The sequence below is a fragment of the Phallusia mammillata genome, chromosome 6 (assembly GCF_965637545.1).
Source record: "Phallusia mammillata chromosome 6, kaPhaMamm4.hap1.1, whole genome shotgun sequence".
Classification (NCBI taxonomy): domain Eukaryota; kingdom Metazoa; phylum Chordata; class Ascidiacea; order Phlebobranchia; family Ascidiidae; genus Phallusia; species Phallusia mammillata.
In genome coordinates, this window is record NC_137257.1 from 8,095,943 (window position 1) to 8,121,116 (window position 25,174).

Here is a 25,174-nt window from a genome sequence, read left to right on the forward strand (position 1 = left end):
TTGCATGTAATTATTGTTTTCGCTAATAGTGCTGCTGGTCCGATCGGACCACAATTTGAAACAAGTCCGACCATACCAACGACCATGGAAACGGGATAAAAGACTCATTTCCGTTTCCAATGAAATGTTAAATGTGATTAAGGTACAAATTGCACCCTGTATGTTTGGCCAACAAAAGGCAGGGTGTCCTGTTCTTTAACACACAGCTCGGTTTTCTCGGATTGTGACAAAAATGTTAAGACTAAGCGTTGTTAAACAAACTAGAACTAAGCATTTCAAAAATGGATGATTGGTGTATATTTTCTAGTAACTTTTATCCGCATGTATTCTATTTTTATAGCATGAAAAGAAACCTACGACGCGAGCTGGGGAGAGGCATATTAACGCTGCACCTAAGCTGTGTCGAGGCAGATAACAGTTTGCTTAGCCTTTGTTGAAGTCCCGTTTTGTTAATATTAGGGATTGTTTTCTATTATGTATGTAATCAGGCAATCTGCCATTTTTGCCTTGTGTGTTATATCTTAACTTATTTATTAAAATTAGATGGTGGTGTGTAAATGGTTATATGCATTTGGAGCTAAAATTTTGCTTGGCTAAAATGGTTGAACTTTAATTTAAACTGAAATTAGCACAAAGGTCAATCTAATAAATTAGTGTACTAATGAGCCATATGATTTTGATATCTCTTTGTATTCAACCTGATTACTTAATTTCTGTGAAACCAAAAATTAAAATGACACTTAATTCAACTGATTGGTAAGTAGTAATTATTAGACCTTCTTTGTCTGCAGAGATTTGACACTCAAAAAATTGCGAAAAATATATTTGATTTTTTTTATTAAAGACATTTTTAAATTGTCTTTTCCCTAGTCAAATGAAAGATTTTGCAAAGATGAGTCTTACAAATGGAATAGACAACAATCCAGAAACCGATTCCTGCCCACGATATGGCATAGAACATGAAGATTTTCGAAGGGCGGCTCATGAGTTGGTTGATAGGATTATCGATTATAATACAACCGTTGCCAATCGCCAGACTTATCCTGATGTTAAACCAGGTAAAAAAGCCAATATATATCTTTCAATATACACAAATGGTACATGTTTTTTAACTTGAATAGCGACATTTTTGGTTTTCACTTGTACAACGTTAGTCGCTTTTGGTCACTTTGGTGTGCATTTTTAAAACTTATGCTAATGTTTAGGTAAGTTGCTTGACTTTATACTTTTCTTCTTTAAGCAATATGATATCGTTTTTATTTTATGTGATATCTTTTAGTTTTTTTTACTCCATCTTTTGTGCGGCTAACTATCGAGGGCGGTTTATAATAAATAAGGTATGATAGGCCTAATCGGGAAGTTTTAATATTGGCAATGCTTTGGAGTAACTTACCGATTTTTTATATCAGCTCAAATACGACTCGTTTGCGGCACTTTTCCACACGACCCGACAAACTTTTTAAAGGAATCATCATCACATCTTTGTATTTAATTTGCAAACGGCTTCCACTTTAGGTTTTATGAGACCGCTTTTACCTGACCAAGCTCCAGAGGAAGCAGAGAATTGGCCAAAAGTATTTTCAGACATCGAAAAAGTAATAATGAAAGGAATGACTCATTGGAGTTCATCAGGCTTCATGGCTTTTTTCCCGGCTGCTTCCAGCTACCCAGCTGTGCTAGGTGATATGCTGTCAAGTGCTGTCACTTGCATTGGCTTTTCATGGGTGGGTGTTGATTAATGTGTTGTTTAATATATCACACCTGATAATAACTAACATTTTCTGCGCTGTATTTGTGCTTATATAGTAGGGCATTACTGCCAATTGAGTCAAAATTGTGTTTAAAGTTGCGTTTGTTATGATGACTCTGATATATAACTTCACAACATAAGATGCGCACAGGCTTCATCCCCGTCATGTACTGAACTGGAGACAGTTATGATGGATTGGTTGGCCAAAGCTCTGAACCTTCCCGAGTTTTTTCTTCACAATGGAACGGGCCCAGGAGGAGGAGTAATTCAAGGTTACTTGCATTTCACAATATAAGTCTTCAGAAACTTTTAATTGGTTGTGGTTTTAAAAGTTTAATTTCTGTTCTTTATTCACTTTAAAACGTAAAAATATTCAGTGACTTCTAGAATGTTGGGCTAGAAATGACTATTTAGTATTCAATAGGTTTGTAGTATGTAGCCAAGTATAATCATATGTGTTCATAAATACAGAAACAATGGTTTTTGTTGAAGTTAAAGCTGGGTTTCGCTTCTTTGATTCTGTACAACGCGTTCAATCGACCTGGCGTACTATGATTTATCGATGAGTATATGCCGTGATCACTGGTCTGCATGAATGCTTCAGGGCTGACCCGATAGGAAAGTATGCATTGCTTCAAAGTTGTTTTTTGTTTATTTTAGGAACAACGAGTGAGGCAGCTTTAGTGACCATGCTAAGTGCTAGAAGTAAAGAAATTCGCAAACAGTTGTCTATTGATCCACAACAATCCTATCACGACATCAACAAGCGTTTTGTAGCATATTCCTCAAACATCAGTCATTCGTCCGTAGAGATAGCAGGTATTCTCTACTTATACCCTCCATCCAAATCGTGCTGAAGTCACGAAAGTAATTTCAAAATTTTCCGTCTCAAAACGCTGCTAAAACCTTTTTGGACGCAAGTTTGAGGAAATTGTATCAATCCAACTTTAAAACAATCTAATGTAAGAGAGAGCGGGTATTCAGGTTCCTTATGTACTCATTTCTAATCGTACTGAAGTCACGAAAATAATTTGAAAATTTTCTGTTTTAAAATGCTGCTAACACCTTTTTTGCCTCACGTTCAAGGAAACTGTACTAGCCCAACTTTAAAATAATACAACCTAATTAAGTATCTTAAAAGTACTTTTATTCAATTCATTTAAATAGTAACTCTAATAGAGTCTTTTATTTGATTTCCTATTAATCAGACTGTTTGGAAAGAGTTTATCAGAAAACTGTTGGGATAACCAAACTACACATACACAAATTAATTGTTGTCAGGAAAAATGGCATTAATTGATACGAGACTTCTAGAAGCAGACGAGGTGGGTTCATTAAGAGGGAAAACACTTTTGGATGCGATAGAGAAAGACAAAAGGGACGGAAGAATACCGTTATACGTAAGATGCATTTGCGTACCATATATACGCATTCATTTTCTGAAACTTTCGATGCCAAAGCTTTTCGGAAAATATACTTTCTCTGAAAAGTTGTGTAAGCTTGTCGATTTTGTTGGGATTTTTGGCTCTTTATGTAAAACATTTTATTTTCTGCTTTGCATGTATTCGGAATATACACACTATCCTGTTACTTTTAGGTTTGTGCGACAATCGGAACAACTGCTTGCTGCACGTACGACAATTTGTTAGAAATCGGTCCTATATGTACGTTTTCAGTTTCGCTCACTTTATTTCAAAACAAGTATTACGGGACCTGGTATTTTTAACCTGTCAGGTGTTTTTGTTGTTAAATTAGGCGAAAGGGAAGGAATATGGCTTCATATCGACGCAGCTTATGCAGGGAGCGCTCTTCTCTGTCCAGAATTTCGGTATATTGCTCAAGGAATACAAGTGCGGGCTTTATAAAAAAAGTATACGCTGGTATTAATTTATGGTTGTATTTTCAGTATGCGACTTCATTCAGTGTTAACCCGCACAAGTGGCTGATGGTAAACTTTGACTGTGCAGCTTTATGGTGAGCATTTTTTCAAACATAAATTTATGCCTGTGACCCACAAGGCTTGACTAAAAAACAACAATATACATAAAGACAGTTTTTTTACTCTTAGGTTCAAAGACAGTTTTGATGCCATAAATGCAATGAACGTGGATCCTTTATATCTGCGACACAAGGAGAAGAATGGGGCAATTGATTACATGGTATATTTTTTAACATGACAAACTACTTAATATTTTGTTCTGCAAATTGAACATGAAAAAAAAACTATGTTTCAGCATTGGCAAATTCCAACCGGACGAAAATTCCGTGCCATTAAGCTTTGGTTCGTGTTGCGTATGGTTGGTTTGAAAGGACTTCGAAGTCACATTAGAAGAGGTGTTGCAGAGGCACAACACTTCCCCAAGCAAAAATTTATGTAGGGCCCTTCTGCAACTTATGTTCGTTTTCCCTCGTCAAAAGACTTGGGCCATATGCTAAACCCATGCATAGCCCTGACGTATATGTTCGGCATATATGTTTCAAATGCAACCACGGCCAGTTATGGCCCTTGTGCTACTTTGTATGTAAGAACCTAGCTTGTTCTAACAAGGCACTTCCCAATGCCAGACTTGATTTAAGTCAGAAATTACTTGAAAAGTACATAATCTGAGTTAACCTTATGAATAAATACCACGTTGTTGTAAGAAATTCTCTTTTATTCCAACGAATAAGCACAATGAAACGACCATTAGGTGTTCCTTCAGGCTTGTTCTGTAGATTTCAGGCGTTGCTGCCTCCCGCCATCCCAATCAGCCACTCTGTTGAACACTCGTTTTATTGCGTTGGCTATTTCCTCTCTGTTGGCACCTTTATGACAACAAGTGTTGTGTAGAACCATAGAGCACTAATACTAGAGGCGACACTCCGAAATATCGGCAGATCGGTCACGCTTGGATGACCCGGGTAAGATCGCCGATTTCCAGCAATGCACACTGCAATTTTAAAGCGAAAAGTTGTTAGTAGTGATCTTGAAAGGGCACTTGTATGTCCTTGATTGTCGTAAAACTAACTTGTCAGGGTGATTTATGTCTGTTATGTGTATTATAACACCACGAGCTGGAAAAAAATGATCATGATGGCTAAAGCTGGTGACAAGACATTGCCGGCATACAGGGTAGCCACTAAAATTGTAACATACTGAAGCGTGAGTTCCGCTTCTTTCAATATAGATGTACATAAAAATCACTTGGTAGTGACCTAATTATTGTATTTTCCAAGACAAAGTTTTGCAATTGGTAAATTCTGGTCCGAAATTTGTCCCAATTATGTCAAGGCTGATGTTTTCACAGAAACCGTTTCTACTTCTGTAACCCTTGAAGAGGTATGTTGTGGTTTTTTCTTTTGTTTTATATGCCAACTGAACCATGTGTAGCTGTAAGTAAGTTTCTCAGCAAATATGATCCAAACACCTACCACAATTATAAAGACGCTGGATATAGAAATTAGTGGCAAGACGGTTCTATCTTTTTTATTTCACTGAATTTTAGTACTTTTCTAAAATTGCCATACAAAAGTTTCCCTAATGAATTTTTTTATATGAGCTTCTTGTGATTTAAACTATGATGGCATAACTGGAGACAGGTGGCGGTGTAACATCCACACTGTATTTACTTCCAAGACTCAAAAAGGAGACACATTTTTCTCTATGACATGCTAAAACTGTATGGTCTTTCAGAATCCTATTAAACCCAAGCAAATTACAAACGCAAGCCTAGTATAACATTACTGTACTAATATCTTCAAACAACTGACATTTGTTTGCAGGTACTAATGTTATGACATTTACAGTTAAGCTTTAAAGCTAATGGAATGAACAAAAATATGGAGTTCCAACCAAAGTTATTTACATAATAAACATAGTTTTTTTTTGTAGAGTGCACCAGAACAAACCTATTATATTTCAAGTTGATTGATGACACTTGAACAAAATGTATGTAGTAAAGGTTTTCAAAGAAGGGAATTCAAACTGAACAAGAAGATAGAAAACAAATCATTTCGCTTTTGATATGCAGTACTTGTTATTTTGCTTGTATTCATTGCCACCAAAAATATACACTATTTGAGCACAAGTTTTTCTTCTTTTTTTAAGACAGTTTTATAAAGGTGTCCAATAAGTTGCAGACAAAAATATCTTCATGTTGACTTTTCCAGTGACCTTTTTGTTGAATTGAAAAATTTATGAAACTTGATTGTCCAAACTCCATGGTGCAAGTAGAAATGTATCCTGAATAGCATTTTGGCAAAGAAGTATGATAAAATTTCCAGGTGGACAACTTGGCACAAACCATTTTCTCGTTTTCTTGACACAAAACGAATGGGTCCCCCATGCACATATGTGTTGCGAATTGGTCACAGTAAAAATGGTGGACAAATTGTTGCATTCCAAAAACTTCACCTGCATTTTGGCAAACAGGTTCATATTTTTTGTACATCAATTCTGGTTTGGGATTAAGTAAAAATTTATCTGTAGTTGATTAGATATATAGTCTGCTGACATCAGTACGAACGTCTGGCACATCTATCATTACATTTTTTGCCATTTTTGCAGCCATAGATAAATTTTGTCCACGTCTTGAGGTGATACATCAGTTGTGGAAGCAATAGGATAAACTGGACATTCTGCACTGGTAGCCCTGGTCTCTTGGTCTATTTCGATGACAATCAGGTTAATTTCCTTCTCTAGGCATGTTACTTCTTCTGTACTCATCTTAAGGTGTGTTTTGTATCCAATAAAATAAGTAGCGGGGTGTTCGCTTTTTATTTATTAGAACAAACTTTGAGAAAAGCTTAAAATGTCCTATGCAATTGCCAGCAAAAACAACTTAGAATGGTCACGTGGCAACGCTTCATCCAAGCGTGACCAATCTGCAGAGGTTGATCGAACAAAAAGGTGCCGTAATTCTTTACTTGTTTACTTTTTTGCAAAACTAGAACTTTATGCCAAAGAATAAAGGTATTTATTACCTTATTGTTTTAAAAAATATATATTTTTGGCTAAACAAGAAAAGTTTTGACTGATTTCACGCTTGAGTGAGCAACCAGTTACCTCTCTAGTATTAAGTGCTCTATGGTAGAACATCTAAAAAGTAATGTTTTTCAAAGAGATATCATAAAGGCAATTAAAAGAGCAACATTTATTGCATTAAAAGCACAATATATTGAAATTTTTACACTAAAAAATGGTTTAAACAAAACCTGGAAATTGACATGCCATTTCAAATGGATTTATACATCAAGTCAGGGGCGGGCAACCTGCGGCCCTTCATCAAATGTTGTGCGGCCCGCAGAGACGCTTGGATTTCAAAAGTACTGGCAGAGTCAAATTATTACATATTTTTGAGCTGATTAATGCGCCCGGTGCTAGTTTTCTGCGATCTGGCAAAATGTGGATAGAATCAAATACGAATTATACTTGTAGTTAAGCATATTTGGTAAGAAACAAAGCAAAATCACTTTGTGTTGTGCACATGTGCGGCCCGCGATCCAATTTTGACATTTATAATTGGCCCTACAGTAACAAAGGTTGCCCACCCCTGCATTAAGTAATAACTAAAACAGCGTGGTCCAACTGCAGGCCCGCGAGATAATTTTGTTGGCCCGCGAAAGTCCCAACATTTTAATGACAACTATAAGTTTTGTCTTCAGTAATTCAATGTTTTTAATATATCAGGATTAACGCACACTAAATGCTATAAAATCTCCTATTGTGACGCATGACAAGGCATTGTTATGTAATAAAGGGTTCTGCTTCTCCAAACCGTTCAGGGGCATTTCTGCGCTAGAGTGGAAACTGAATATTTTTGACAGCTTCTACTAAGTAAATAACTATAAAGTATAAAAATAAACTTATCTATAGGTAAAAAAAGGTGTATAGTTACCCTAGAGTTGGCCCAGAAAAAGGTTTTTCCTGCAAAAATTTAAACCTTGGCCCGCGTAGTAAGTTAACGATTTTAAATGGCCCGCAACAAAATAAAGTTGGACCACACTGAACTAAAATATCTGAAAACTTGTTAATACTCAGTATATCTTGTACTACTTAAAAACACCAATCAACACTTTCAACTGCAAATGATAAAACTACCTTGGAACTCAATAACAATGCAATTACATTTTAAAAGTATTCAGAACAAGAAACTCCTCGTTTAGACAAATTTACCTTGAAAAATTGTGTAGAGTTGGTGGCTTTTAAACGCTTGTTTCACTTGTTGACGGCTTCTTCCCATTCCAGACCAAGAAAATTGTATTGCTAAGTTTTTGGCCATGAATACTTTCAAAAAGTTGCGAAAGGTTGATCTAAGACACTTCACCTCCACTTGCTGTGCCAACAACTTTGGATTCTGTTTATAAAAAGGTTAATCATTTTCTATAGTCTCCATGACAATTAACTTAACACAGTAATACTGTACCAGAGATTGCTTTAAATTTTCCTCCAGCTCTTCCTCTGTACAGGCAGGTTCTATTTTCCAAAGTTTAGTTGAAGTGCTAGAGTTACTGCTCATTGTAACATTCCAATACCAAAGTCGATCAAGTTTTTCATTTAAAACATGAAGTTGTTTTCCTATGAAAGCATAGCCACTTCGGATCTCATACACTAAATCATCACTTCGATATTTTTTATGCTTGGATTGGAGAAAAACTTTTTGAGGACTTTTCTGATAACACAAAGAAAACAGTTTTAACTGCAGCAAACTATGTAAAGCCTTTAATGTCCAAAAACCTTTTATGCTTTCTGATGCAATTATCATTTTGAGCTGCTGCCGTTTGTAAATACTTCGACTGTCTGCTCTTACAAGAGGAGGTGGGGTAAAATCCTCATCTGCTGATGTCTCACTTAAGATTGCAGTAGTATAACTCTTTTCCTTACATTTTTGGTAGCTATCTTAAAAAATAAGATACATTTTTCATTTAAATATGGATGTTTTTGTAAATACCATATTACTACATACTAGATTCACAAAGAATCACACAACTGTGTTCTTTCCAGTCCTCCTCAGGTTCAACTTCAATTTTGGCTAAAGCTTTAATATCTGCATTTGAGTCAGGCGGCCATTTACACTGAGAATACCCAACCATCCATCTGCGTGGCACTATGTCTGTTGAGCCGTTACTAAATATTTACAAGGGATTTAACTTTCACCCACCGACTTCCCTAAGGCATTATGACGTCACAGTTAAAAACTCACAGCTCATCCGAACCTGTTGGAATTTTATAACAGTGTACATCACATAAAATTAACATACACATTTTTACTATCAAAACATGACATTGAAGTAATATACAACTTTGTAATAATATGAAAACTTGTTATTATGGTTACCGCAGCCGTCCACACACTTTAAAAATTGTTTGTCATTGTACCTAAGTGAGAAAGCGCAGGTCTTTGGCGAGCGAGAGGTGTTTTGCATTAGCGAGTAAGTTTAGACTTTGAATAGATGTAGTTAGCGTGACCCGATTGACGTAATTTTTTGCATGACGTCATTCAAAGCCTTGATGACGTCACACACCAATTTTCAACTTTCTGCGATGTGTATTTCGTAAAGTGTGAAATTTTCGTCGGGCGATAGGGAAAATGTGTGACGTCACAGTGACGTCATTATGTGCGTGACGTATCCGTACTATGACGTAGTTGATCATATGTAAAGGTCATTGATGTATGTACAGGCAGGACGTAGTTATGACGTTGGGTCATGAAAGTATACCAGACCCCAAATTTTTTCACTGTTGAACCACTTGCCTGCAAAACACCAAAAATCATTATGTCATATGAAGCAATACTATAGCTACCAAGTCATCTCTATGTAGTAAAACAAAGGATATTTTTGGTATGTTGAAAATGGGCAATACATGGTAATCAATGCACCAATTAGAACTTGTTTGTATCCCCACAGTTAGCATTAATTGGGTTTGTAAAAAAGTTCTACTTTTGCATACTAGTGTACAACAAAATAAATGTTAAAATCTGCAATAACTATGTCAAAAACACAACAAAAACAATCACTAGGAAGTCAGACATGGTATTTCCCTTAATAACAACAGAATAAGACAAGGGAACTTCTCTCATGGATGACAATGATTCTTCCCCAAAGTATTTACCGAGCATCACATTTTTCATTTTACTTCTACAAAAGGGTTTACTCACTTTTAAGATTTTCAACAGTTCCAGTAAAACAATTCAAACTCGTTTTTGTTTTGATTTGAAACAAAATATTGAGCCTGAAAGCGATTACTTTAGAGATACAAAAAACAGCAGTCACAGAGTCACGTGAGCGCAACGTGCGACGACAAACAATTGCGCAATATGCTAAATCCGGCACGTTAGAATTCAAATCCACAGCTATGCAGAAATCACACAATGCTACATCACAAAAAATGCAAAACAAAGTACAACGAATTTATCCTGCAATAATTTATATTAAACCTCGGAACAAATCAAACAAAATTATTTTTTATCAAATTTTGTTAAATCCAAATTTCGGATTGGAACTAGTTAAACACTGCAAAATTGTTTTAATCCCGTTAAATTAAGATAAAGAATGTGCAAAGTCCATTCAAAATGCTCCCTGCCGTTATAAGAATAAATTATAAGTCAAACATGATTACCTAAGTATTAGACGTGGTATATCTACCTCAGGATTATATGCCCTTCACCAGACTTTTACCAGACAAAACAAATATGGCATATGCATGGCAATGTCAGAAATCGTAGATATGCCGCACATAAGTTACAAGACTTTTATATAAACGGGGATAATTTTTGATTGGGTCAAGGGTTTGGTGGAAAAAGACAAACGATTTAAAATCTTGTTTCCTGTTACCCTTGGTCTTGTTTGTATTCGTCTGAAGAAAGACAGATTGAACGATGAGGTTAGAATGTTTCCTCCTAACAGGGCCTTTTAGATTTTAGCTTATGTATGTCTAACAAAGATTTAGGCTGTGTGCTAATAGGCGTGCCTATTTGTAAATCTAATGTATAAGAAATATAGTTGGCCTTAAAATCTTTGAGTTAACACCAAACTATTTCCTGCTTCATATTTTATAGTCAAATATTAAACAATTCAGAGCAACTTACTAACTAAAAACAGTTAAATTTCGTTTTCTAGCCTGTGATGATACGTTTTTGTCCATGTGTAGAGGCTTTTAAAAAGTAAAAAATGCGTTTCGGGGAAACAAGTTTGTTTTCAAAGTTAAATTTGTTGTACCCAAACATTTAAAATAGGTTTGCGTTCTAATGTATTTTAAAACATTTTTAGAAAACTAATGAAATAAATCGAAAGCTGTTTGACGCAATAAACGCCGATAGAAGATTCTTTGTCACTCCATCCAGTATTAACGGAAAGTTTTTCATTCGAATCGTGACCGGAGCGCCCAACTGCAGTACAGCCAAACTGGATGAGTGCTGGGGAGTTGTACGAGAAATATCTGAAAAATTGCTGGCAGCCAATATTTCTACAGATAACGAATAATGTTGCTCATTAGTCCCAGAAGAGTAAAAATATGCAATTGCAATTTTTAGGTTATATGTAATTGTTACTTTGACTTTTTACCGTAGTTTGTAATAGTTTCGATCTTAAGCCAAAAGTTCTGACAGTCAGTGATATTTTACTTTATGTTACGGACAAATTCACAATATTAAAATATGATTTCTATATTTCCTTTCCCAAGTGCAACCATGCGTTACGTCTATTCCCAAGTGCATTGTCTTTGTTAGTTTTGGGCCAATCCTAACTTCTAAATGTGTCATGTGACTAAAATGTGCTTGGACTTAGCCACACCTTGTTCTAAAAGTGCAGTTTCTTTGTCTTAGTGCAGTAATCAGTTAGAATCGGCTTAGTTTAATTGTTTATGTGTTAACCTAATGTCAGCAAGTTTACAACTATGTTAATGTGTAGCTATGTGAAGTGTTTCTAGTAACTTTTCGTTTGTTATTGTTGTTTGAATGTTTAGACCAGCGGTTCCCAAACTTTTCTAAAAATTTTGCCTGGTGGACCCTTTGCCATTATTTTGATATTTCGCGCCCTATAAAAATCAAAGAATGCTATAGGAAAAATGCAAAACCATTGTTTCTTCTAGTACACTAGTGCAGTCACGATTCTTTTTAATGTAACAACTTTCTAACTTAGTGGTTTTCAAACTTTTTCATTGTTTTTTCGAAACGGTCACTTTGCCATTATATCGAGGACTCGCGGACCTTAAGCCTGAAGGTGTATTTTAGCAATACGAAAGTTGATTTACAGAATTTTAGCTTATTAGTTATGCAAAATTACACATAACAACGATCCAAAGACGGTTTGTGACATCACAGACAAGAACAAGACAGAAAACATTACGATAGTGCGCAAACAATTGCATTCTTGGTAGTTGTCATGCAATAAAGGCTATCTATTGTATAGTAATGGAGGCAGTGGATCTCTAATTGTACTTTGATTTAAACCTATTCAGTGACACAAATTGACGCCAAATAAGACTATAGAGGCACGTCAACCCTTTTGGGGACCCCGCAAAATTGCTTCACGGACCCCCAAAGGTCCGCAGGCCCCAGTTTGGGAACCGCTGGTTTAGACGATAAAGCCAACACCATAATGTCAAACACCTAGGTACTGTGAACTTCAGAAATCTCAACTGCTCAACTGCTTAACTGTTTCAAATGTCTCAGTTTCCTCTATTCTGTTCAGTCTTGTCATCTAAAGTGGCGCAATTGAACTGTTTTGGACCTTGGATACGAACTGTATTTGTTGTCATTTGTGCACTGTTCTTGCACCTTCATCGCCATAATATAACACTGGAAACCACAGTTTATGCAGTCTAGAGGGCAGTTGTGAATTACTGACTCATTGTACCTGATGATGGTACCAACGAAGACATTAGCCTAGGTTTGCCTAAAGTGAGCTTAGGCCGTGACTAGTCCTCAAATTTTTGGACGTCACATCATTTCTGAAGAAGCCAGACCCCTTTCTAATAAGAAAAGGTGTTTGAAATCTGTTGTCTGACATTAGTGGTGTTGCAAATACAATGCCTGGATCAAATTCTAGCACATCCTCTCGTGAATTGGGTTCTACTGGTGGACATTCAAAAAGCTCACATCGCACAACTGGGCCAAGTTTGTCTTCTAAATCCAGTTCACATCGTTGTAGTAGAACAAGTTCAAGATCTTCACACCACTCACATCATTCCAAGGCTAGTTTGAAATCATACTGCTCTTCTTCTTCAATACCAAGCAGAAGCACTACACTCTCACTGAGGGAAGTGCGGCGTGCCCAGCTAGAAAGCAAGCTAAAAATGCGGAAGGCACAATTAACCCTCCAAGCATCGGCTGATGCTGTTCATGATGCCCTGGTGAGAGCCGAAGGAGAGGCAATAGCCAAAAGAAAATTGGAAGAGGCAGCATTGAGAAGGGAAGAAGCTGATGCAGAGAAGAGAGCAATCAGAAGAAAAATGGAACAGGCAGCAGCTCGAAGAAAACGGGAAGAGGAAAGGGCTGAGGCAATCTTGGCCAAGGCAAAAAGGGACCATCGACAAAAATCTTACAATGCACAGTTGAAAGTGCAGTGCAAGAAGCATGAGGTTGACCTGGTTGTACTCGAGGCTGAACCAGTGGGATCCTGTGATTCTAGTCATGAATACAGGTTGGATATGCCCCCACTAAATCAGATAGATGCTACCAGGATGGAAAGGTCTGCTCATCTACAGCAGACTGCCAATGACCTAGCTACGATGGACAGTCCCATGCCTGGTGAAATGCAGACCAGTTCTGGTTTTACCCCTCTAGCCACAGCAAAGCTGTCACAGCCTGAATATTCTGTCGCTCATCCAGCAGCACAGCCAAATGTTTCTGCCAGCCCATACCTACCTGTATGTCCACAGACTGACATAAAGCATGAGACTCACAGTCCTTCTATGGGGCCGGTCTCCAACTACAAACCTTGTCACTCAGACGAGAGCTTCACCAAGGATGACATTCATTATGGAAAGGCCATAACGGATTTGGTGGAGAGTACTAAAATCGTGCTGCATGGATTCACACTGCCCAAAAGGGAGCTCCCAAAGTTCCATGGGAATCCAATGCATTACCACAACTTTATGAAGAGATTTGATGAGATGATCACAAAGCATTTTCCTGATCCTGCTGTACAGCTTCAGTGCCTTGTGGACATGTGCAAAGACAAAGCCTATGATGTTGTTCATGGATGTTGTGCCAAGAGCCCACCTGAGTTGGGTCTTGCTACTGCCCGACAGTTTCTAAGAGATAACTTTGGGCGCATGGACTTGGTAGTAAATGCACATGTCAAACAGTTGACCAACGGTCCACCGATTACGACTGGGGACAATGAAGGTATTCGTTCTCTTGCTACAAGCATGTCAAATGCTTTGATGGTTTTTCAATCTTTGAGCTGTGAGTCCCAGCTGGACTACTCCCAATTCCTAGTTGACATCTTTCAATGACTGCCCAAGTCCATTCTGTATGGATTTGTTACTGAGGCCAGTTCCCTATACAAAAAGAATGGGAATGTGACATTCAGCAACCTGTCATTGTACCTTAACCAGAAGGTGATGAATTCCAACAACATGTTTGCAGATGCATTGAATACAGTTAAGGAGTGGGAACCAAGGAAGGGCAAGCCTCAGAAGAAGAAAGAACATGCTGTGTTTTCTGCACAAACAACACAGAGCTCTTCATTACATAAATATGTTGAAAAAGCTAAACCTCCAGATGAAACAAAAAAGAAGAAGCCACAACCATGTGTGGTTTGTAACAAACCTCATCCATTATGGGTATGTGATGAGTTCCAGCGAAAGAAATAGTTTGACCGTTGGACAACAGTCAAGGATTACAACTTATGCTTTAATTGCTTTTCACCACACCACAGGGCAAGCGAGTGTGTCTGCTCCACAAAGTGCAAGTCTTGTGGAAAACCACATCATACTCTTCTACATGATGAACAGGGAAGGGTAGGAAAACATGTACATCAACTGAGAAAGAAAAGAATGCTGACAGTCCAGAGGAAAACTCACAGACATATGTAGTAACTGTTACCACACCCCATGTAGAAAGGGACAGGATTAGACTAAAAGTGGTGCCAGTACATGTGTGGGGAAAGGACCCCAATCATGTAGTGGAGACTTATGCATTTCTGGATGAGGGATCCGACACAACATTCTGCACGTCAAATTTGAAACAGCGACTCAAGCTTGAAGGAAAACAAGTTTCCAGAAGACTCAATGGCATATGTGGCAGTAAGGATCTGCAAGGATATGAGGTTGGACTCTCCCTGCAGGGGATTCATGAAACAGATTCAATCCATATTGAGAATGTACTGACAGTAGATGCTCTACCAACACTGAAGAACAGTATACCTACAATGGAAGATGTAAACTTTACATTACATTGTAAATTGTAAACATTGTAAAGCATTATTCTCATCTGAGAGGATTGGACTTTCCAAGGTTACCTGATGCAGAAGTAGAAATTCTCATCGGGGCCGGTAAACAGGAAGCCCATTCCACTAGGGAAGTGCGATCCGGAAAGTCAAGACAGCCAACAGCTATTCACACTGGACTTGGGTGGACCTTGGTTGGCACTGATGCATTAGATGCATCAGAGGATAGTTGCAATGCTAACTTTACAATTGACAACAATGAATTACCTGACATGTCTATGAAGACGAACGATCAAGACTTTGTTGATGACGAGCACTCCAATGATGTCTGTCTCTCCATGGAGGACAAAAGAGTGCTCACCATGATGAGTTCAACTGTACAAAGGAAAGGCAAACATCAGTTTGCACTGCCATGGAAGAAATGGAATGTAAAGTTGCCTTACAACTGTGGAACAGCCGAAAAACGTCTACTTGGTCTCAAGAGGCGATTGAAGGCAAATCAGTCACTGTTTCAGAAGTACAGCGAAAGAATCAAAAACTCGCTTAAGAATGGATATGCCAGGAAAGCTCCTGATGGAAAGCATCCACACCTGAAGGAGACTTTTCCAGATCACTGCTGTGCTGGTGGAATCAAAGCTGCATTACCACCTGAACAAATCATCAAGACAGATGGCACCAAGAAGTCTTGGAGTGATCAGTTTTGGAAACGTTGGTTAAAGGACTATTTACCACCTTTGCAAAAACGCCAAAAGTGGTTGCAACCTGAGAAGAACTTCAAAGTTGGAGATGTTGTGTTGGTAATGGATACCAATACAAAACGAGGAGTATGGCCCAAAGGACTGGTCGAGGAGGTCTTTCCAGATCATGATGGGATGGTGCGGAGAGTTCGAGTCAGAACCCATGACTCGACTTTGATGAGGGACATTCGAAAGCTGTGTTTGCTTGAATGTGGCTAAATTTCTGCTTTCTTCTTCATTGCACCAACATATATGCCTCTTCACATGTCATTCTTGCTAATTCTATACTACCTATATATATGTCTTTCATCTTGCCTTATAACCTTATCATGTATGTCAGTGTTGTGTAGTGTGTTCATCATAAAATGTCAACATTCCGAATACCTCTTCCACCTAACATTGTTATGTCGGTACTGATTAACAACCAAGTATTGTGAAAGTGTCTTGTTTTCTAAGCCTTTCTGTGTTTTTTACCTTGCCAAAACCTGTCATTGCTGTTTACCTCTTAGAACAATATTTGGTGCAAATTTTGTAATTGTGAAGCATTTGAAACTGTGCATTTGATACTATTCCTGTCAGTATGTTTCGTATTTACTCAGTCATAGTTATGTCTTTACTCTGTTTAAGCCCAGGATGAAAATGTTTGTTTGGGTTGATTTGGTTTGGGTTAGTTACCAAATTTGTAATCACAGCTCTTCCTGTGACTGACCATCCTGTGCCTTGTTCTTTGTCCGTTTTTGTTTTGAAAAATGTTTTCCATGCTGTCTGACATTTTTGGGGCCGGAATGTTACGGACAAATTCACAATATTAAAATATGATTTCTATATTTCCTTTCCCAAGTGCAACCATGCGTTACGTCTATTCCCAAGTGCATTGTCTTTGTTAGTTTTGGGCCAATCCTAACTTCTAAATGTGTCATGTGACTAAAATGTGCTTGGACTTAGCCACACCTTGTTCTAAAAGTGCAGTTTCTTTGTCTTAGTGCAGTAATCAGTTAGAATCGGCTTAGTTTAATTGTTTATGTGTTAACCTAATGTCAGCAAGTTTACAACTATGTTAATGTGTAGCTATGTGAAGTGTTTCTAGTAACTTTTCGTTTGTTATTGTTGTTTGAATGTTTAGACGATAAAGCCAACACCATAATGTCAAACACCTAGGTACTGTGAACTTCAGAAATCTCAACTGCTTAACTGTTTCAAATGTCTCAGTTTCCTCTATTCTGTTCAGTCTTGTCATCTACTGTGGCGCAATTGAACTGTTTTGGACCTTGGATACGAACTGTATTTGTTGTCATTTGTGCACTGTTCTTGCACCTTCATCGCCATAATATAACACTGGAAACCACAGTTTATGCAGTCTAGAGGGCAGTTGTGAATTACTGACTCATTGTACCTGATGATGGTACCAACGAAGACATTAGCCTAGGTTTGCCTAAAGTGAGCCTAGGCCGTGACTAGTCCTCAAATTTTTGGACGTCACACTTTAAGTGAAATCGTTTCCAATGAAACAAGGTGACCAAAAAACAATTTGTAACAACTTTCAGATTACGCTTTGTGCAATTTTGTGTCATACTCAGTATTGAAAATCAGCCAGAAAAGTTCGTTCTAGCAACATAATTGCCGCAATATATAGTAAGCAAAATATCCGCCTAAATCGGCATTTAAAAAAAATATTTTTTGTATTTGGACCATTAAGTTATCTATGGTGGAGCTGTGCGCTTCACAGCACCCAGTTTCATGACGTAAGCAGTTGTGCGCATGCGCACTTGGAAGAGTTGGGAAATAAGTTTTTATATTTTTTACAGTAGTAACTAAATTTTTGGGTTAGTTTTATTGAATTTTTAATGCTAATACCTTACCCCGACCGTTAATACCCCTAACCGTGAGCATTTTTTGAGATATAACGTTAAATGTAAAAAAGTGCTCTTTGCGCCACCCGTCGAAAATTAGACACTTTTGGATGTCGCGAGAGGTATGGTGTTAGTAGCTCTAGCCAGGTTTGGAGGCACTTTGCAATACGGTTTTCTAAATAAACGAAATCGACATGAAAATATGTACACCAGTATCAATCATGGGCGTCCGCAGGAAAAAATACAGGGGAGGGCACGCGCGCCCATGGTATCAATAACAAGTTTTCCAAATTAGCAACACTTACCAACTGGTTTTGCACAGGTCCAAAAAGCAATATTTCAACATTTTTTTTATATGTAGTCTAACTCAAGCTTACTTCAACACGTGTAAATTATTTCGCATGTTGACTTCACTGTTACCCAACGCATTACAACGGTTTGTGACGTCATACACAACATTGTGGTGAAACTTCATAGTTGTTAAACATCGAGTTGTTACACCGACCTTCTTTTTTTTCATCAATGTTTTTTTTAATTTTTTTTTTGTTTCGCCTACGTACAACCGCTACTACGTTTCGAACCTGTGTGGCGTGTGTTTTCCTGCTACATTATCACTTCCTGTTGTATTTGGTCCGTCGCCGTGCAAGTAAACAGAAAAACACAAATGATACCGTCTGTTGCTTATACGTATGTTGATTAATGCGTGACGAAAATAACGTACAATGGATCGATCAGTTGCTAGTTCATATTTGTATTTTTGTTTTTCTGGAATAACAGCTGCTACCTAGAAAGGTGGTTTTTCTATATATTGGCAGTTTTTATGTTCTTTTAAGGCTAAAAACTAGGAGCAGCACCACTAGTACTGTTAGGCACGAGCCGCCACTGCCTCTGAGACTGATTTATATAAGTCACTATACTACAGTGACTATAACTTAGTATCGGTTCAATCATAAGTAATATTATAAAACATCTGGATAAGCTTTCATTGTGTGTTCTGCATAATTTTGTTCGGTCATGTTTTTGTGTATCTGTTGTTTTTACCTATGTGACTCTGTTAAAACTGAGGGTAAAATTTGTGGATTGTTTCAGTAAAAAATGTCTTTATTTTCATCACTGGTCATATTAACTTGTATTCGATGCTTTAAGCCTTTATAACGCAGCGAAAAGTTTGTTTAACAAAAACGCAAAACTTTAAATGTATTGTTGGAGTGTCCCCGTACAACTGTTTTGTCATGTCGTGAAAAGGTAGTTTATTACACCGCTGGAATAATAGGTTTTAAGAATCACTTTTTGACTGAATACGATTTCCTTTAATCGGCATTGATAATAATCAATGGATAATAATCTGCGTATTTGATCTTTTTCATTTGTCACTATAATAACACCCATGCACTACTAGGCCTCCACAAGATCTTTGGATGCTGGTTTATTTGGTTATCAGCGACACAAATATTTCAAAAGTCTTATTCAAATACAATCGTAATTAAAGAGAAAACGGCAATTAACGCATTTAAAGCAAAAGTATAAAATAATCCAAAACTTAATTTAAATATTTAATGGTATAGGTCAGGGCTTCCCAAACTGGGGGTCGCGACCCCGGAAGGGGTTGCTTAACAAACTTGAGGGGTCGCAGAGAGCTGTACCAATTTGTGCAAAAAGTACTCAATACACTGGCGCAGAGTACGGGGGTGTGATGGTGCCGCACCCCCCCGGCCTTTATCTTTGTATAACGTCAAAATCGCATCTTTGTTCAAGTTACGTCGGTTTTAAAACGTTTTCAGCCAAGCGCAAACGCGCTTGTAGTGACGCCATTGATCGAACGGACGTCGGTTGAAACGCAACAATTGCAATTGTTTTGAAATACACAGGCATTTTAATGCAGCATAAACATGATATATAGAGTTACAAACGTTTAAGCATTCTTTGGCGCAATAACTTTCTCTAATAAAAAATAGGCAATAAATTTACGAGTTCTAAGCAGTGTTTAATATCCGTTTGCAAAGCACTGCAACGGCCTAAACTTGGTCCAAGGTGAGCTCAGTTTATGCGTCAACAATACATGATTTGAAACTTGAATTGCTATTACTTTATTTTCCGCCCGAACAAATTACTTAAAACCTAAATCGTTGTGAAACTTGCCGACTCGGTAAATCGTCCTTTACGAACGTGCGTATGTTCTCGACGCACAGCAAACGTTCAAACCACACGAAGAAATTGTGACAAGTGCCCATTTGCAAAACAATCTTTCAGAAACTAAGGCTAAAGCACGTAAACGTTATCGGTGTTTGAACGTGTAAAGTAGTCGACTCCGAGTACCGGTAGGTTGTTTTTAGTTTTCGCTCCAATTAGGCGTTTCAATCAATACAACAAACGTTTTTTCGCACTGTTTATCATATTATCCTTGAAGGGTCGCGAAAAATTTAAAGAGATTGAAAGGGGTCGCGATAAAAAAAGTTTGGGAAGCCCTGGTATAGGTAATATTTCATAAACACGTACTTCCAACTCTATGTCCTAGCTCTGAAAAGACCAACTTATGTTTGACGGCTAATAAATTTTTTCTACTCGATTTTTTCGCCTAGTATATGTCTGACCGCCGGAAGGCTCAAATTCGGGCCGCCATTTTGGTTTGGCCGGTTATTAAGGGCAGCTGGCCCGCGCGCGAATTTTAGTAAAAGTCCCAGCGTTTTCCGTTAAACTCAAACACTTTGTCAATTTTAAAGCCTAATCCAAAATAGCCGCGTAAATTCTATGATGTACCGGAAGCTATTTGTCTAGCCTGCTGTAGCTATTACGTGGCTGTGCTTTTTGTTGTGGGTGAAGCTATACGATATGGCGGGTATCGGTATGTTGCCGTTACAGACGTTTTGATCCGCCGGCGCGGACTGTAAATTGATAAGTGTTCTGTATATTCGATATTGTTTAGATAAAAGATTTCGGAGCTACTTAGAGGTACAAAAGGGCCGAAACCGAATATTCCCAAAATCCTGTTCTTGTGGATGTCTTCAACTGAACTTTGTGCTGTTGATGCAAGTAAACTCAACTATGACAAACCAAAATCACTTTTACAATGCGAAAGCTTTAGCCTACTAAACTTGTAATATTTTGCCGACAACGTTACTCGTATTTTATAGATACAACAAATAGTTTATTTAGGATTTCGTATTGGCGAAAATGAAAGTTTAGGTATCAATTCCATGCAATCAAGAAGTTCGATTTCGGCCGAATTTCCAAAAAAGTTACTTCGGTGCATCACTATTATGTAGAACAATTTTGTGATGAATATTATCAATATTTTAGATTTTGCAGTATCCGGGTTTCTATGCTAATGTTTGTAGAATTCCCTATGTAAAACAGGCCCGCCAAATTTTTTAACAAAATGTTTTTGCCACACATACAGACAGCAAAGTTTCACAAATACGTCCGTGTTTCATGAGCTTAGCTAGATTATTTTTCTTCGGCAGCTGTTAAATCTTTTTAACGCACTCTACGTTCCAATTGTTTATCATTTTTGCAATTTCTGCCTGGCAATATGTTTTGCAAAAACGCAAAGTCTATTTTTCGATTTCGATTCCAAAAACTTTCGTTGCATCGCAAAGAAGTTGCTGCAGCTGTCAGGTGTTTACACACAGTTTCTCCTTCGGTTACAGTAAGTCCAGAACAACACCTTATTGATGAAACTATCAACATTAAATTTCGAGGTGAGTAATATTTGCTCTGTGTGTGCTGTGTGGCATACCGCCAGAGCTTGAGGGCATCACAGGAGTTTTTTTCCATCAATTTCAAGTCATGTATCAGAAGTTATTGAATGTAAATACTGCGACTGCAGCGCAACAGTTTTTGTAGCTTTTGGGCTTGAATTGACTGCCATCCACACACTTACCATTATTACCAGTCACTAGATACCACTATATAGGACAGAACAGACATCAGTACATCATGGTGCATTAGTGTGGGTATTAAAAGTGACTAATCCAGTCATACATATCTGTTTGTTTGTTTATCTATTCCTAAATTCTTGACCATATATTATTTCAGTGTTTATGGAGTTTATATACACACCCTACTATTTTTAATTTACTGAATCAAATAAAAGCACCTTGTTATAACAGTCTAAAAGTAGCTGTTTTTTTCTAGGCTTACCACCATCTGAAGATGTATCCCTGTATGCATCACTTTCTGTTTCCAATAATACCTATTATGAAAGTTCAGCAAATTATCGAACTTCTCTTTCAGGTATTGAAGTTTACCTCATTAAAAGTCAAAGTGTGTTTTTTGTGCTTCATAGTCAATAAAACATTGTTGACAAACGTGTTTGATATCATGTACTGATGTAAATCACATCACAATTATGATGTATATTGTGCTTTCTTGTGACAGGAACCTTGGATTTGACCAACGATTGTAGTATCGGTGGAACATATTGTGGAATTGAACCAATGGGTTTGTTTTGGTCAATGAGGCCATATTCGTTAGCAAATGTAAGTCCTGGTTATGCGTGATAGTAATTCCACAATCTTTTATGCTCTTTTTTTTAGAAACGCCCACTGCGCTATCCAAATACTAGTGTAGAAACACCTATTTATAACCTTGCCCTACACAAAGGGAAAGTGGACATACTGGATTTAAGAAAAAAAACTTCTGATGGATCTGAAATTTTAAAATTTGACCTTCCTCGGCCCATCCTTGGGCCTGGTATCAGACGAATCCCTGTTCGGTCAAATGGTTTAGCAGGAACTTTGTTTTTGCCTGCAGGCAATGGCCCACACCCAGGTAAACAAACAATATTATCAATCATCTTGTGCGGTTTTAATTTGGCAAGTCAGTATTTGCTCAGCTTTGCGGCCCGCAGGAAGGTTCTGAATGGCCCGCGGGTATTTTCGAAGCGACTTATTTTATCAAGTTAATCGCCTACGTAATTTAAGTGGAGTTTTTATTTCGAAAAAAAATGGCATTTATTGTTTGTATTTCTTTGCTGATAGAGTTATGCACAGCTGTTCAAGTTGTATTTATTGCATCACAATGCACATTGTTACGAATCACAATTTCTACATTGTTACGTCAATAATCTTTCTCGTGATTTAAAATTTGATCAGTAATATTTCTTGCTTCATTAGGGTACTTCTGATATCAGAGGAGGCGCAAAACGCATTTGGCTGCGAAATTTCTTCCAAAGTCTGCAGTGATTTAGATTATGTCCAATAGAAAGCAAAAAGCTAGCAACGCTAACAGAATTTCTCAAGAAAGGTGGACATGTGACTTCAAACCCCCTGTACACGTAATCAGTAATTTCTGACAGCCTTATGGAAAACCCGCTTCGCATTGCTACAACATCCATGTCACCAAATATTGCCTTTACTATATCTTGGTGTGTTTTATTGTTCTTGTAATTGCAAAAATCTAAGATTAGAATTTCGGTGTGACGATTTTAAATAAAAACTATAAGGCAGCCGTTTCTGAGATCACAAACTAGCAGTAAACACTCAAGTGACCCGGGCAATCATTCGTAAACCGCATTCGGCCCTTTGCCAAAAAAGGTTGGACACCCATGCTTTTCTAGTATTACAAATACAATGCTTATGGCCTAACAAAACAAGCACCCGTTTTAATGTCAAAAAAAATTTTTTGTAATGTGCCATTTTTACGTTTTATTTACTGAACATCAATTGCAACTAAAGGGAATGCTTTTCTGCTTCTTTAAATGATTTTTTAATTGCTTTCCAGGTGTAATTACAATATTTGGTGGTTATCCTGGGAACAGGGAATACAAAGGAGCTCTTTTAGCATCACATGGATTTGCAACTTTAGCGCTTGGCTACTATGGTTTTGAACATCTACCCAAACATTTATTGGATACACTGGACCTTGAGTATTTTGAAAAAGCGTTGAATTTTATGCAACAACATAATGAAGTTCAAAATGAGAATGGCATTGGATTGTTGGGCATATGCAAAGGGGGTACAATTGCACTGGCAATGGCATCATTGATGTCAGGTGTTGGTTGTGTGGTATGTATAAATCCGAATCTACATACATTATTTGGAGATTTCAAGTATAAAGGCAAAACATACCCTGGATTTGAGATAAAACCAGCAAAGCTTGATGAAAATGGTCGCGTAAAATTTGCCAGAGCATTTGACCTACCTGCACCAGAAAAGCTTCATTATCTGCCAGGCTATTTCAATTTTGAGGAGCAGCATACCATTTCATACCTCATTATTGCTGGAATGGATGACCAGTGTGTGGCTTCACCGTACCAAGCAATGGTTGCAGAAATGCGTTTAATTGAATCAAAACATCTTGATTATGAAATTGTCCGTTATCCTGGTGCTGGTCATATTTTGGAACCACCAAATTTTCCATTTTGCTTTGAAATGAATCAAGGAGACCTTGGTATTTCCCTTGACATGGGTGGCTGTCTTCCTATGCACAGCCATGCTGAGAAAGATGCATGGAAACGCCAGCTTGAATTTTTATCTGACAAGCTGAAGTAAATTGTGCAAATGTTTTTTTTTTAAATCAGTGAATTAATCGTTAACTTTTTATTGCTTGTAAGGTGTTATTCCTATATCCCTATTTTCAATGTGCAATTTTATTTATTGTCGTTTATGTTACGATTCATGCAGTTTTTTATGATTTGTCGCATGTCATGAAAATTAGGTATTGAGGCTTTCATAGCGCTACATTTCGTTTGTACAAAGTTATTGCTCTGTATTACGGGAATACTCTAATCTACTATGCTTGAATTACTGTCACCCGACAACATTTTTGTTTGTTGTAAACATGCTAAAATGAGTTTCCTAACATGTATGTGTCGGATGTTTTATGTGACTATCGGTTTTAATTGGCACTTCCTTCAGGGTATGCATCCTACACAACTGCAACTGAAATGTGGATGGGTGGTTGCAATCAGGTGATCAACTTACAAAACGGAAACAATCTTAAATCGCGACATTGGTGCAAGCATGAGGCGAGAATTAAGCGCTCTCTTGAACCACAAAACAAAGGTTTTAATTGTTATTACATAGGTTAAACTCATTGATAAAGTATTATGAACTGGAGAATCTTGTGCCTAAGCCCATACATCGCCATGCAACTTGAAAAGGTTTGCCAAAGAAAAAACACAAACAAAAAAATCAATAAATTTATATAATTATATTGATTTTGTTAAGCGTTGCGCAAAACAACCGAAGTAGGACATCACTATGGAACTTTTCAATATAACATCAGTTCGTTTGACAAAATCTTTACAGTTTAAAACATTTGTAAAGCTTACCAACTGACATTTAGGCGTATTGATGACCAAGCTCAATACAGGATTCACATTTATTGTGTTTTGCTTTACCGATTGTTGCTTTAATTTGCCATGGTGCTGTTTTGCAGTGTTCTTCGATTTTTCTTTCATTTCAGCCATCTTAGTGACTCCATTTATGGCCCCGTTATGTTCAAGATTTCTTTTATTAATT

General features: G+C 37.5%; 5 protein-coding genes and 1 long non-coding RNA gene across 11 annotated transcripts; 5 read left to right on the plus strand and 1 right to left on the minus strand.

The window, feature by feature from the left end:
* Nucleotides 1–892: 892 nt before the first annotated feature.
* LOC145232543 (aromatic-L-amino-acid decarboxylase-like) lies at nt 893–11,287 on the plus strand. Its single transcript, XM_080097181.1, has 12 exons — nt 893–1,058; nt 1,516–1,724; nt 1,902–2,022; nt 2,411–2,569; nt 3,032–3,150; nt 3,348–3,414; nt 3,506–3,600; nt 3,657–3,724; nt 3,819–3,909; nt 3,985–4,104; nt 10,512–10,613; nt 11,000–11,287. The coding sequence occupies exons 1-12, from the start codon at nt 893–895 to the stop codon at nt 11,210–11,212; spliced, it is 1,530 nt and encodes a 509-aa protein (XP_079953307.1). The 3' UTR covers nt 11,213–11,287.
* LOC145232542 (uncharacterized) lies at nt 4,393–9,944 on the minus strand. 6 transcript variants are annotated; one of them, XM_080097175.1, is made up of 5 exons: nt 8,695–9,944; nt 8,155–8,627; nt 7,905–8,085; nt 6,034–6,143; nt 5,756–5,972 (listed from the first exon to the last, which is right to left on the minus strand). In XM_080097175.1, the coding sequence occupies exons 1-5, from the start codon at nt 8,819–8,821 to the stop codon at nt 5,925–5,927; spliced, it is 939 nt and encodes a 312-aa protein (XP_079953301.1). In that variant the 5' UTR covers nt 8,822–9,944; the 3' UTR covers nt 5,756–5,924. The 6 variants fall into 6 exon arrangements, with proteins under 6 accessions (XP_079953305.1, XP_079953302.1, XP_079953301.1 ...); XM_080097179.1 differs by lacking the exons at nt 5,756–5,972; nt 6,034–6,143 and adding an exon at nt 4,393–4,555 and having other exon boundaries at nt 8,695–9,943; XM_080097176.1 differs by lacking the exons at nt 5,756–5,972; nt 6,034–6,143 and adding an exon at nt 4,473–4,680 and having other exon boundaries at nt 8,695–9,942.
* LOC145232544 (uncharacterized) lies at nt 4,679–5,817 on the plus strand. The gene is made up of 2 exons (XR_013860910.1): nt 4,679–5,069; nt 5,622–5,817. It is a non-coding gene; the product is annotated as an uncharacterized LOC145232544 (long non-coding RNA).
* A 36-nt stretch (nt 11,288–11,323) lies between the features above and the next one.
* On the plus strand, nt 11,324–14,191 carry LOC145232541 (uncharacterized). The gene has a single exon (XM_080097173.1). The coding sequence runs from the start codon at nt 12,759–12,761 to the stop codon at nt 14,187–14,189; it is 1,431 nt and encodes a 476-aa protein (XP_079953299.1). The 5' UTR covers nt 11,324–12,758; the 3' UTR covers nt 14,190–14,191.
* Nucleotides 14,192–14,297: 106 nt separating this feature from the next.
* Nucleotides 14,298–16,080, plus strand: LOC145234179 (uncharacterized). Its single transcript, XM_080098937.1, has 3 exons — nt 14,298–14,487; nt 14,691–15,115; nt 15,157–16,080. The coding sequence occupies exons 1-3, from the start codon at nt 14,298–14,300 to the stop codon at nt 16,078–16,080; spliced, it is 1,539 nt and encodes a 512-aa protein (XP_079955063.1).
* Nucleotides 16,081–21,161: 5,081 nt separating this feature from the next.
* On the plus strand, nt 21,162–24,319 carry LOC145233093 (acyl-coenzyme A thioesterase 1-like). The gene is made up of 5 exons (XM_080097757.1): nt 21,162–21,409; nt 21,846–21,944; nt 22,089–22,189; nt 22,247–22,481; nt 23,433–24,319. Exons 1-5 carry the CDS (start codon nt 21,241–21,243, stop codon nt 24,200–24,202), a joined length of 1,374 nt encoding a protein of 457 aa, XP_079953883.1. The 5' UTR covers nt 21,162–21,240; the 3' UTR covers nt 24,203–24,319.
* Nucleotides 24,320–25,174: the final 855 nt, after the last annotated feature.

What these genes read in the sequence shown, in the direction of transcription:
- LOC145232543 (XM_080097181.1), top strand. Translation starts at nt 893, where the DNA reads ATGAGTCTTACAAATGGAATAGACAACAATCCAGAAACCGATTCCTGC. An exon ending in TTCGTCCGTAGAGATAGCAG is followed by an intron (nt 2,570 to 3,031) that starts GTATTCTCTACT and finishes AATTGTTGTCAG; the next exon opens with GAAAAATGGCATTAATTGAT. An exon ending in AAGACAGATTGAACGATGAG is followed by an intron (nt 10,614 to 10,999) that starts GTTAGAATGTTT and finishes AAACATTTTTAG; the next exon opens with AAAACTAATGAAATAAATCG.
- LOC145232542 (XM_080097175.1), bottom strand. Translation starts at nt 8,821, where the DNA reads ATGGTTGGGTATTCTCAGTGTAAATGGCCGCCTGACTCAAATGCAGAT. An exon ending in AAAATTTAAAGCAATCTCTG is followed by an intron (nt 8,086 to 8,154) that starts GTACAGTATTAC and finishes TTTTATAAACAG; the next exon opens with AATCCAAAGTTGTTGGCACA. An exon ending in ACTCTACACAATTTTTCAAG is followed by an intron (nt 6,144 to 7,904) that starts GTAAATTTGTCT and finishes GCCAAAATGCAG; the next exon opens with GTGAAGTTTTTGGAATGCAA.
- LOC145232541 (XM_080097173.1), top strand. Translation starts at nt 12,759, where the DNA reads ATGCCTGGATCAAATTCTAGCACATCCTCTCGTGAATTGGGTTCTACT.
- LOC145234179 (XM_080098937.1), top strand. Translation starts at nt 14,298, where the DNA reads ATGAATTCCAACAACATGTTTGCAGATGCATTGAATACAGTTAAGGAG. An exon ending in AAAGAAGAAGCCACAACCAT is followed by an intron (nt 14,488 to 14,690) that starts GTGTGGTTTGTA and finishes CATGATGAACAG; the next exon opens with GGAAGGGTAGGAAAACATGT. An exon ending in GTATACCTACAATGGAAGAT is followed by an intron (nt 15,116 to 15,156) that starts GTAAACTTTACA and finishes AACATTGTAAAG; the next exon opens with CATTATTCTCATCTGAGAGG.
- LOC145233093 (XM_080097757.1), top strand. Translation starts at nt 21,241, where the DNA reads ATGTTTTGCAAAAACGCAAAGTCTATTTTTCGATTTCGATTCCAAAAA. An exon ending in GGCCATATTCGTTAGCAAAT is followed by an intron (nt 22,190 to 22,246) that starts GTAAGTCCTGGT and finishes TCTTTTTTTTAG; the next exon opens with AAACGCCCACTGCGCTATCC. An exon ending in AGGCAATGGCCCACACCCAG is followed by an intron (nt 22,482 to 23,432) that starts GTAAACAAACAA and finishes ATTGCTTTCCAG; the next exon opens with GTGTAATTACAATATTTGGT.